This window comes from Caloenas nicobarica, chromosome 4 (genome assembly GCF_036013445.1).
Source record: "Caloenas nicobarica isolate bCalNic1 chromosome 4, bCalNic1.hap1, whole genome shotgun sequence".
In the NCBI taxonomy this organism is placed as follows: Eukaryota; Metazoa; Chordata; class Aves; order Columbiformes; family Columbidae; genus Caloenas; species Caloenas nicobarica.
Window position 1 is genome coordinate 37,711,470 of NC_088248.1, and position 11,919 is coordinate 37,723,388.

General features: G+C 40.2%; 1 protein-coding gene across 2 annotated transcripts; it reads left to right on the top strand.

Moving 5' to 3' along the window:
- Positions 1-4,648: 4,648 nt before the first annotated feature.
- Positions 4,649-9,760, top strand: APELA (apelin receptor early endogenous ligand). Of its 2 annotated transcripts, none has more exons than XM_065634323.1 (3): positions 4,649-4,923; positions 5,426-5,536; positions 7,864-9,760. In XM_065634323.1, exons 1-2 carry the CDS (start codon positions 4,848-4,850, stop codon positions 5,512-5,514), a joined length of 165 nt encoding a protein of 54 aa, XP_065490395.1. In that variant the 5' UTR covers positions 4,649-4,847; the 3' UTR covers positions 5,515-5,536; positions 7,864-9,760. The 2 variants fall into 2 exon arrangements, with proteins under 2 accessions (XP_065490395.1, XP_065490396.1); XM_065634324.1 differs by having other exon boundaries at positions 7,867-9,760.
- Positions 9,761-11,919: the final 2,159 nt, after the last annotated feature.

Below are 11,919 nucleotides of genomic sequence, written 5' to 3' on the forward strand. Positions count from 1 at the left end.
TTATTTTCATTGTATTAAATGAAATCAACCCTACAGATTGTAGGGTTACAGAAGACAGACTGAAATCTACCAGAGAATGTTGTTCCTTTTTATTATTATATATACAATGATTAATATATACAATAATTATGGCTTGCACTGCAGTATGTTCCTGGAGATGCTGCCATGGATGCAGCAAACTTTCTTCCCAGTTTAAAATTTCTAGGCTGTGCATCTCTGCAACGCACATGGAAAACCCCTCAAAGCAGGGGGGGAGAGGGGGGCCGGGAAGTCAAAATTATATAAGGTTTAGCCCAGTCTGAGCCGTCCCCCATTTCCTTTCCTTGAGCACATCTGTCTCCAGTGTCAGGTTACTGGTGCGCATTCTTTCTGCCAGATGACCACCTCGCCCACCGTTTTCTTCAGAGCACCATCACCCCCCAGGCAGGAAAGGCAGCTGAGCACAAACAGGCAGGGAAACAGATTTTTTTTTTCCTCCAGAAAAAGCATAAAATGCAAAAGAGGTGGAACGGATTTTAATTTCTGAGTAGGCTGTCATTCCCAAGGACGTTAAAATAATGAAAGAAAGCCCATCACTTTCTTATGAAATCATAATTCTCAAGCCAATGAGTTCTGTCTAGAAAAAGTATTCTTCACAATTATACTCAATGAAGGAGGCAAACATTACATTTGGCCTCCAATGCTCTACCCTGGTCTGAAGAAAAAACATCCTGTATATTCATGGCTGGCACGTAGACCAAATAAAACCATGTGATAATAATCCCCAGTGAAATTTGCGGCAAAAAAAATGCATCACTGATGCCTAAACAACATTTCAAAATTTATCCTTTCGGGCATTTCTTTGCCAACATTTTCCCGCCTTCAAATAGAGACTCATTTTTTCCCCTGTTTTTCCTTTAATTTGTTGCACAGTTCATATATCATTTTGCAATGTAATAGAAAGGAACTAGGAAAAGCCCAGAATTTTCCCTAATGACACTTACCATTGGACTTGACTATTTGCTTCATCAAATTATTTTGAAGTAAAGGTTTTATCGCTGATCTTGTCAGGTTACTGAAGTAATTCCTCCAGATCAGCAGGATGGGTGGATTTGAGGAACATAAAGCAAGGAAATCTGACTAGGAACTCTGATATTATATCTTATCTGACACTTGTAAGTCAAAATAAACAAGAATTTTCACTGTCGCTATCACTCTGCCAAGCATTCAGTATGTCCTCTCATAGCACAGTAGAGATCCAAAATGATAAATGTATTTTTATGGATACTTAGGATGTGAAGAGATATTATCCAAGGGGGTATCTGATACACAGAGACTGAAAATAGTATTGCCACATATCATGATTCCTGTACTTGAGAAGCTTCATTTAACATTTTATACTGATAGCACCTGAAAGCTGTTCTCAAATATTAATGACAAACACTAATGTTTATAGTTATGTGCTGGCCTTCAAAGGGAAGGTAGGATTCAATCCCTGACTAGCAGCCCAATAGAGAATGCTAATTAATCCCTTACTCTTTACTGCAGGTGTCCAATTATCTTTGTCTTGTTGTTATCATCCACCTCTGCTTATTCTACTTCTACCCATTATTTTATCTTTTGTGCTTCCAATCATTTAAATTGTCAAAAGACTATATTTTTCTATATGTGACAAAACAATTGGATATTCCCTCAGTCACTTTTCCCTGATTTCTCCCAATCTTATTCTTAGAAATGGCATAATGATTTTAAATTGTTTTTCCCCCCAAACAGGCAGAATGTAACCGTCACTCTGTACTGAAAATGTCATGCAGAACAATTTATTATGTATCCAGTGAAGTGATACAGTATTGAATAAGACTTACTGAAATGTGTCAAGCAAAAGACAATGCCATGTGTGTTACTTACAGTTGATGTTTGATATCCAGGAAAGGCAGTCATAAATTTTCCTTGTTGGAACTTTTGAAATTATTTCTGCAATGTGCTAACTATCTTTTTCTCTTTCTTGAAGTAAACTGATAATTTGACTCTTGATCCTATCAAAGGGGAGGTAAGGAAAAGACTGCATCCTGGAAAAATAGCAATGGTATAGGCAATAAACGCTGAAATCATCATTCCTTTATTGTGTTCCTTTCAGATTATAAGAAATGGAAGCTTTTGATTCAAATAAATTATTATTCTAGCTCATAAAGCATTATCTACAGACCTACAGCTTTCTTATATACTTTACATTCCCTTTCCTCTTAAGCCAATAAAGACCAAACAAGCCCAAACCAAAACCACACCAGCAAACACTGTGAAAAGGGCAGAACTATTACATCACTACATTCTGTCTAGCTGTTCTTTGCCTACTTTCAAGTAGTGGTATGCCACACGAAAGAAAGTACCTGAAGGAAAGTGGCTTGCAAAAGAGCTATAAATTATAGACTGGGAATGTAACACATTTTAGAAACTTCTTCGGTGTGTAAGCATCAAATTATTACTGTAGGGTACAGGAAAATTACAAGAAATCTGTAATGGACATGCTATAGAGACATGGTCTTTATTATTCAAATAAACCCTTGTAAATTTTTGCACTGAATAACTGTGGAATGAATAGCTCATAGTTAAACTAAAGTAAAAAAAAAATGCACTTAAATATTGTCTCTTACTCAATTCCCTTAAAATGTAAGGTCTCCTCAGTATGTCTGTAAACTTCACCACATACAGGTGCAGAAAAGGCCTAGATAGCCCAAGGGACTGGCAATGGTCTATGCATTCTTTCTGCCCTTTTAGCTATTTAGAGTCCCTACCGCTTTGAAGTCTGTACCACTTTCCACCTTAAGGTTATGAGTCTGAACCTTATATAGCTCACCGTTGAATTAAAGTCATCATCATTTACAGGGCTGTATGAACACCATGGCTAGTGTGTTCTCATTCATGGCCAACAACTGAATGTGTCCCTAAAGGCAGCCCTGTGGAGACAGCGCCAGAGTGGGATTTAGGATATTGAGGACATAAGCCTGATTCTGTCACAAACTCACTGTGTGAGCTGGTCACACCATTTCTCTACCACTTTTCTATTTGAAATTATCCACTCTTTAGGACAATTCTGTCACTGGCACCATGGGACTCTAATTTCAGCTGAGCTAGCAGCATCAATATTAAACAGAAGTCTAGTTTAAAGGCCAGAGATTGTACAGAGACAACATAAAGACCACCAACCTGAACAGATGAACACTGGGATGCGTGTGCTGCTTCTGACAGATCAATGTGATCAATCAGTAGAGGATTTCCTTTGTTACCATTTTGTCCAAGACATTTTCCTCAGCAGCCTTGACATCATTTTAAAGTAACAACATTAATAATCACTCCCACCATGTATTCAAGATGCAAGTCGTCTTTTAATTCACACAGACTTACTTTACCTAGACAAATCAAGTAAACCAGTAATGACATACAACTCTAAGAGGAGGGACTAGCATGCACTATTGATTTAAACAGGCTTTTAAAGAAAAAGGGAAAACCCACAACAGCGAAAAAAATACAGAGACAATTGAATTTAAAAAAATATATATTCCATTATTTATGGGATTAGGCAAAGAACAACTTTGGACAACTTTTGATAATATTAATAATACTGGTATTTCATCTATGCAGAAATGTACTCTTTCATGCAGAAGTGTACCCTTTTCTGCTATTTTAAAACACAAATGTCTTCCAAAAAGGGACGAGTTTTCATTTTCCAACTCTTCAGGTGCTATTCCATCCCAAAAAATTAGCAGGTTGAAAATAAGAAAAGGACCAGTCAAATTTTAACTGATGCCAGTAATTCACTGGATTTCAAAACCATCACTGCTGCTAAGACATTTCACAGGGCTTGTCTTTCTTCAGGCTTGCATACCTGCCCTTTTATCACACCAGCTGTTTTCAGCGCAGGTTACTGAAGCGAGCTCTCACCATAATTTAGTGAAAATACAATGCAATGTACAGATGGGCTATGCAAACGTAACGTCCTATCCAAAGCTGCTTTCCCTACAATTACACTGTTGTAACAGTTATATCATGTAATACTTCTCTTTTACATCCGTCATGGTTAAAAAAAAAACAACACACACACACACACACAAAAAAAAAAAGCCCCAAAAAACTCGCTAATCAATTCCAGAATATTCTGATCCTTCAAAAATACTTGACGGTACAAAAGACAGCCATTAGCCCTAACTGCTACCAGTTTCACTTTGAATAGCCACAACTTCGCAGCTAGTTTAGAGAAGAGAGAAAGTATTTGAGCTGCGAGGGAGGGCTGTGCTGGGGGGAACTTCCCAGCCCCCCCAGTCAGGAGGGACAAAGGGGAGGGGGACACACACACTTCCTGCCACTGCCATTGCTTTCTGCATGTGGGACCAATATGGGCAATGCAAAGTTTAAACAGTTGCAAATGGAGGAGGGAACACCGGGCCTTGTTTTACATTTTTTTTTCCTGCCCGGGTTGAATTTAAAGTGAAGTCGCTGCATTGTTCAGAAGGCTCCTTGCCCCTAATGCATTGACTGAAGCTACTGTTTACACGGACTTTTCATTCCTGCATTGTTTGCTTATGGAAAATAAGGGGGAGTGACAAAAAAAAAAAAAGAGAGAGAGGAAAGGGAGAAGGGAGGCACTGACCACAGAGCAAACCAGGAACCTTGCCCCTGCCTGATCATTAACCTTGCTGGAAGACGTCGCTGGCTGCGGGCTTCCCAGCTTGTCACTAGCATGTGAGCCAGGCGGGGGGGCTGCCTGCGGCGCTGCCGGCCCCTTACAGCCACGCGGGCCGCTCTTCTGTACATTTCTTCGCCTTTATACATCTCCGCTCCCTTCAGAGCGCGCCTCTACGCTGACTGCAGACATGAGACTCCAACTGCTCCTCTGTATCGTGTTTCTGCTCCTGGCGAGCCTCCTCCCCGCCGCCGGGCAGAGGCCAGGTAAGCGCTGCCGCACCGGGACTGCGTGTGCCGGGGAGGGGGTCGCGCCTGCCCCGGGCACCGCCGGCGCGTTTCTCAAACCGCATCCGACACACGGTTTCTGCCCTCCGGGCGGGTTCGTACCTGCCCGGCTTCCGCGGCCACGCGTTTAACGGAGAGCTTTTGCAGCCTGGGTTTGTATTGCTCTTCGTCTCTGCTTATAGCGGCAGCGTGGGATCACGCATCAGGTATCTCAGGAGCCTGGCAACTTTGGGAGGGTCAGAATAAAGTAGGACTCAAGGTAGGGAGCTGTCGCAAGCCCGCTCCCGGGAAGCACAGCCGGCAGGGGGGGTGGCGCGGCTGGGGACAGCGGTAGATCCCGGGGAGCGGTGGAGCCGGGGCCGCCCCTGCCCGTCCCGGGGGGAGCAGGACCGCTGGCCCCCGCGCCGCGACTACCGAGGCACATTGCCGGCGACTCCCCCGCTCACGCCCTGCCTGCCTCTCTCCCCTCTTCTCTCCGCAGCCAACCTGGCCCTGCGCAGGAAGCTCCACCGGCACGGCTGCTCCCACCGGCGCTGTGTGCCGCTCCACTCCAGGGTGCCCTTCCCCTGAGCCCCGGCGGGGCGGGGGCCAGGTAATCCGCGCCGCACGGGTAGAACGCGCGGCAGGACGGGGCAGCTGCTGCCGCCTCCCTGCACCGTTCCTCCGGAGCGGGCTGCGGCCGGGAGCGCTCCCCGCGATAAGCACGTTTCCTAACGTACACCTGCGTTTCGGAAGAGTTTTAAGAGGCATTTGACGAAGGAAATCAAACCACAGGTGTGATTTCACTTGGTCTCCCGTGGTTTGTTGTGAAAAACAGGGCACGGTGGGACGCGGGGTGGGCGCTCGGCTTTGCTCAGGCCTCGCTGCCCCCTCCAAGTTACCCTCCCAGGCCACCGCTCCCGAGCAAATGCCTTTGCCGAGGCAGAGTGGGAGATCCCCGGGTCCGCTGTTATAAATAGGGCGAACTACCGCCCTGCAAACGTTTAAGGCTATTGGCAAAGCTGCGGGGCAAACAGTGTAGTGCCTGTGAAGGAGGCACAAAGCGGTAGCTGGAGAGGATGCTCCGGGACTTCCAGCGCTGACACTTCGTTCGTGTTGGATGCAGGGCAAAGACACCTCGTTCTGCCTGTCAGTAACACGAAGGTAGTAGCATTTACCCACTTCAAAGGGGACTGTAATTCTTAATCATTGCCAGCGAAAGACTTTGAGCTCTTTGAATGAAAGGCTATACAAGTGCAAAACATTAATGCTTTATAGCTGATGAGGGCATATACATTCAAATACTGAGTGACTGCAGAAGCACACAGGTAGCATATGTAAATAGGGTAGGCTTCAAAAGGAAACCAAGGCGCTCCTGCAATTTAAGAATGAATAAAACATGCAGTCAGGAGTTTTGCATCTTCTAAACTCATTATATATTAAAATAATGTAGCCCCAGGCATGACAGCATCATAAACAAATGATGGCAAAACCCAAGATGTTTCAATTTACTAAGCAGTTAACAGTAAAAAGGAGACCAAACTCAACCTTTTAACAACTCTATACCAAGAATCTTGTCTGGGTGAAAAGAGTGTACACCGCTCCCAAACCAGCCATACAAAAAGGTACCATTCCACTATATAGTGCTGGCCTATAAACACGTAGAATGTGCATATGGGATAGTAAACTGGCAACTTTGTGAGGCTGGAAAAAAAGATATACCATATCTTAAATTTAATCTCAGATGGGCTGCATACTGAGTGACAGAATTGAGCTTCAAGTAGAAAAAGGTACATGCCAGAAGGATGCTTTACTGCTGAATGCTGTCTCCTCACTTCATTCATTTCAAAAAGAGAGATTAAATGAGATTCCCTCATCAGTTTAAGCATAAACCTAAAGAGATAAGCAATCAGATCAATTCACTCCGCATGCAAAGACTGAATTACAGGGACAGTGGAATTTAAGTCCAGAGACTTCTTGAATGACTTCTGAATGGCTTGCTTCACTTCGTAAGAAAAGTAAATTTACCCCATTTCCTCCAGTTCAGCTTCCATAATCTGGAGACTGTGCAGAAAACAGTTAAACTTTCTCTAACATGCCCTGAAACAGTACATAATGCATTTTGCTTGAGACTGCAGTAGCTGCATGATACACGTGCACTCACACTATGGAATATCAAGATAAAGCTATTTTCAGTATTATCTCCTTTTCTTTGGGGAGCTGATTTATTGCAACAGAAGTCAATGATGAAACCAAACAGCGTACTTAACAATTCATAATATGTATTAATCTTGTAGACATTTTAGTTAAAGATAATTCTGCTTTATAAAGCTGTTTAGAAATCCAGAAAGCTTGACTGGGGAATAAGGGGTGACAGGCACCTGAACCAACTCTGTTAACTCCAGTCATCATTGTGGGTGCTCAGCTCCTTTATCTTAAGTAGGATTTACCATCTACGTTTACATTCCCTTCCAGTTTTAGTCCTAATTCAGCAAATATTTACATGCCTGGGTAACTTAACTCAAAGTGAGTAATCTTATTGATCTCAATGGAGTTGTACATATGGATAAAGCTATTTGCAGATGCAAACAGGATGGACCCTTAAGCTTGAATTTCAACAGGTGGTTGGAAACTGGGATGAGCATAGCAGCCTCTCTTTTTCACAACAACGCTTGAAATGATAAGAGCATTGAATTTGATTTTTAATCAGTTACATAGGCAAAACATTGGACAAAAAATGGAAGAAAATCTAATATTAGAGGCCTTCTTGCTTTTGGCTTTTTGATTTTTTTTTTTAACCTTTTAAGCTAAAATTTCCAAATTAAGAAACATTTCCCAAAATTTCAGCCATGTATTAGATAAATAATATATTCTATCTTGTATAAGACATTAGACCACTAAATCTCTCCTTAATGGTTATTTCTCTTTTTTTTCCCCCAGCAGTTTCATAATGGGATTTTCAGTGTTTTAAAGGAGCAACAATTAAACCGATAATTAACCACAAGTCCAGATCAAGAACGGCTGACCTGATAGAGCCACTGCAGTCCCACCTTCAGCAGCCCTGTCTGCCACATTCTGCGAGACCTGGAGCAAAGGCCCCTGGCTCACACCCTGGGAAGGGAGAGAAGAATTGGACGGTGGCGGTGGGAGGATGTACATGAAATTCATCTGGTTGAAACATTCCCTATAAATTCTTTGGCTCTCATAATGACCAGTGAAAGTTAAAGACCAAATCAAACACCAGGTGCCTAGAGATGGATTTCCCATGGCATTATTAAGGATCTGTCCAAGGGGACTCTTAATGGCCTGTACAGTTCAGACTGAGAGAAACTGGACCTGCTGTTGATTACTCAATTCAGGCTGTGTGCAGGGCAGTAGAGTAAAATGATGTCAAACTCCAGCACAGAACCACAAAGTCCATTTTTTGTCTGTACTTATATGTATACAGTATTAATACATAAATGTTTTAACACCTAACATTACAGCTTTACGGAATTACCTTAATGATATAGAATCTATTACTGTAATAGCACCAAAATCAGCACCACACTCCTACTGGCTTACTGTATCATAAGCATACTAAGAGTTTACAATATAGGAAAGCAAAGAGAGTGTTATCCCTCATTCTATAGATAGAAAATTGAAGCACAGAGATAAGAGATTAGCCAAGGGTCATGCAAAACTGATAACTCAGATCTCTCAAGTCAGGCCTTAAGGTCAAGCCCATCCTCCTGTCTAATGAGCTGTTACTGCAAAGCCTATCATTTGTTTTCTTAAACTTAGCTGCCAAACCAGACAGCTAAACATACTTGAAAATTCAGTACTAGAGAACTATTTGCTTAATAGTAGTTTTCCTAAAATACCCACTACAGTATTATAAATAGAGCATAAAAATAGACCATTGAAAATAAACCTTTGTTTGGTCAACCCCAGTGTTGCGTAGTACTCTGTTCCTGTAATTAAAATGAATGGGATATTTGGAACACAGCACTACAATGAATGAGAACTTCAAACAGAAAATAGGCTGTTCTTTTCAGCACTGGAGGTCAAGAATACATGGAGCTTTTATTTTACGTTTTGTTTTTGAAAATACACGTTTCACATCTTTTTATATCAGCAGAAATTACAAACCTACACGAGGAAAACATGGTAGCCCTTTCATTAGCAGAACAAAAACAAACCTGAAAGTAAGTCATACCCAGATTTTTAAGTCATCGCACTAGTCTTGAAATGTCAAATTTTCTGTAAATTGTATAAAGTTGAGGGAAGATCAGCAGTGTCATAGTTTAAATCCAGTATTTCGTCTTGCCGCACATAGTTTCTAATAAGTGAAAGAACAGCAATCAAGAAAAGTGGATAGCTGAAATTTTTTATCAGTGTCTGTATGTAGCCCATCATCTCTAAGAACTTAAAACCTTAATCAGATTCATACTGGCAGAGCTTAACAGGAGTTTCAAATTTCTCCATATAGAAAAATAAAATCCCATTCTGGATGGGATATAAAAAGATGGACAAACTTGACTATACCAACAAAAAAAACCCTGGAGGTAAACCTTTAGAAGTTTTGAAAAAAGCCTTTTCCAAAATCAGAGGCATGCTACCACTGACTTTATTTTTTAAGTATTTATTTAACTTAGCTTTCACATGTATCCATGCCTATATCTGTTTAGAAGGACAGGTAAGAGTATGGGAAAGCAAGAAAGGTGAAGAGTAACTATTTAACAGTTATGCCTTATAAATGAATATATGGATTTAGTGTGGCACTGGATATTTTATATAATCATAATTATTCAATTAACTTTGATAAAATAATAAGAAAAACATAATGTTATCTATCAGAGAGCTATATATGCATGTTCTTTTACAGATGTAAAAATAACTAAGTACCAAAGTGTCCTAGGAAGCCCTTTGTCAGTCTACAAAATTATTGTAAATGTCTCTTCTTTTTATACATGCTGATACCATAAAATCTTCTTGAAAAAGGCATTGATTGTGATCTTTGACCGATATGTTTATAAACTGGCTTGTTGACTGTAGATTTCATAAAAAGATAGTATGCACTTCAAATAACATCTCATTTTAAATAAACTTCATACACTTCTCAAAATTTATATTCTTCAGCTGTCAAATGTAGTGTATCTAAAGAAAATGGTGAGTTTGTCTTGTTTCCACGTGGATTCAGACTGAATCAGCATGTAAGAATTTTTCTTAATTTCTGACACAAACAAATAGTAGTTATTCATGTAACTGTATTCCTCACATTTTCTGTTTTTCTAAAAATACAAAATTCTGATAAGAGCCATATAGAAAAAACTTTAAACTACCAGTTGATGTAATCACAGCATATTCTGTCATGACATCATGATACCTTGATTACTGCAGAACCCAGATTATGCATTGTCTCCATGCCAGGACAGAACAAGCAAAATTTGTAATTATCTCAGGATATTAAATATTTAAATCTGAATGCTCTCACAAACTAAAGAAAATGGCCTTATTTCAGGGAAAAAACACCAAGGTCAGAAGTACTGTGAAGCATAGCAGAAGCTGAAATATGCACTGAATTCTCCCATTAAAGGTTGGATACCATAGGTAAATTTAAGTGCTAGATGTCTTGCACAATAGAATTAAAGAGCTGAGTGATGCTATTACAGCACAGCACTATATTGGCATCTAACTTCAGTGAGAGCAGGGCTTCAAATTACCTTGTTTTCAGCTGAACTGGACTTGCTTTTGACTTTGTTGAAACTACCCTTTTGATTTGCGCAAGATAAGCTTCATCTGGTAAAAACAGTTTGGCATGGGAACGGTGCGATTATATATAAACGTAAAGCTTTTGGACACAGTGCTACATCATCTGAATTGACTGAACTCTCCATATGCATGTATGAGCATACATATAAAGGAAGTTTATACAAATTGCTATGTATTGAAAGTCAGAATTGATGTTTGCATGGATGCAATTAACAAAATACTTGATCCAAAGGTAAACTAACTTTAAACTCTGAAAGCCAAAATGCAAGTTTCTGAAATTTAAAATTAAGTCTTTGTCTTGTAGAGCTACATACAAAAATTTTAAATTTTATTTGAATGTCAGTTTCATTAAATCTTTGAAATTATTTGTCTATTTCAGAGTGAAATATAAAATGATGTAACAGCAGGTCAACAGGAAATAGAGGTAAATGTAAGGCTACGGTGAGAAACAGCAGTTTAGTGTGTTCCCAAAGGATAATAAACAATTAACCTCTTCCCTTTCCAGTACGGAAGAAAGGAAATTATAGAAGAATAAAGACTGGAAATATTTCCCTTACGCCACATACATATGCTATAAATATCTCAGTATCTGTACATGCAAGGCCAAATTTTCTTAAGGGTCACATAAGATTTATACCAACATCAATCAGGAGAAGCATTAGTATGGTAAATAAGTTTCAAATGTTTCACTATCATCAGACGAGTACAATTAGCATACTGATCTCTCATTGCTGTCCATGGCTTTTATCTTTCTTGCCAGCGATCAGGCTGCAAAATATTTGTACAAAGTGGGAAACATTCCAACAGCACAAGCAGCGCAACCTACGTCTTTACTTAGCAATAACGCCTAAAAGACAAACTCATTCCAACAGTGAGAATGCTTTTTCGTATCTCTTGAGTTACCTCAAGGTCAGATTGTTGTCTGTCCAAGCACCTTTGGTCATTGATACTTTCTTTTTTAGATTAAGAATGACTGTCAGTGGGGCAAGCGGGCTTAACTGCATGTTTGTGCAGAACCTTAACACGTGAAAATACTGTTAAAATTGTTTGCAACCAGGCATTTCCTTTTTGAGGTGAAATACTGAAGCATTTATGTAGAGTTTCCACTATAAGCAACCCAAACAGAAAACACAACTATCAACTGAGAGCTTTTCCCCTTGTACATGATGTGCCTTTGTAAGAGATGATCACAATGTCTTTTCCTTCATGTGTACAAAATATTTAGCACATCTCAGCATTACA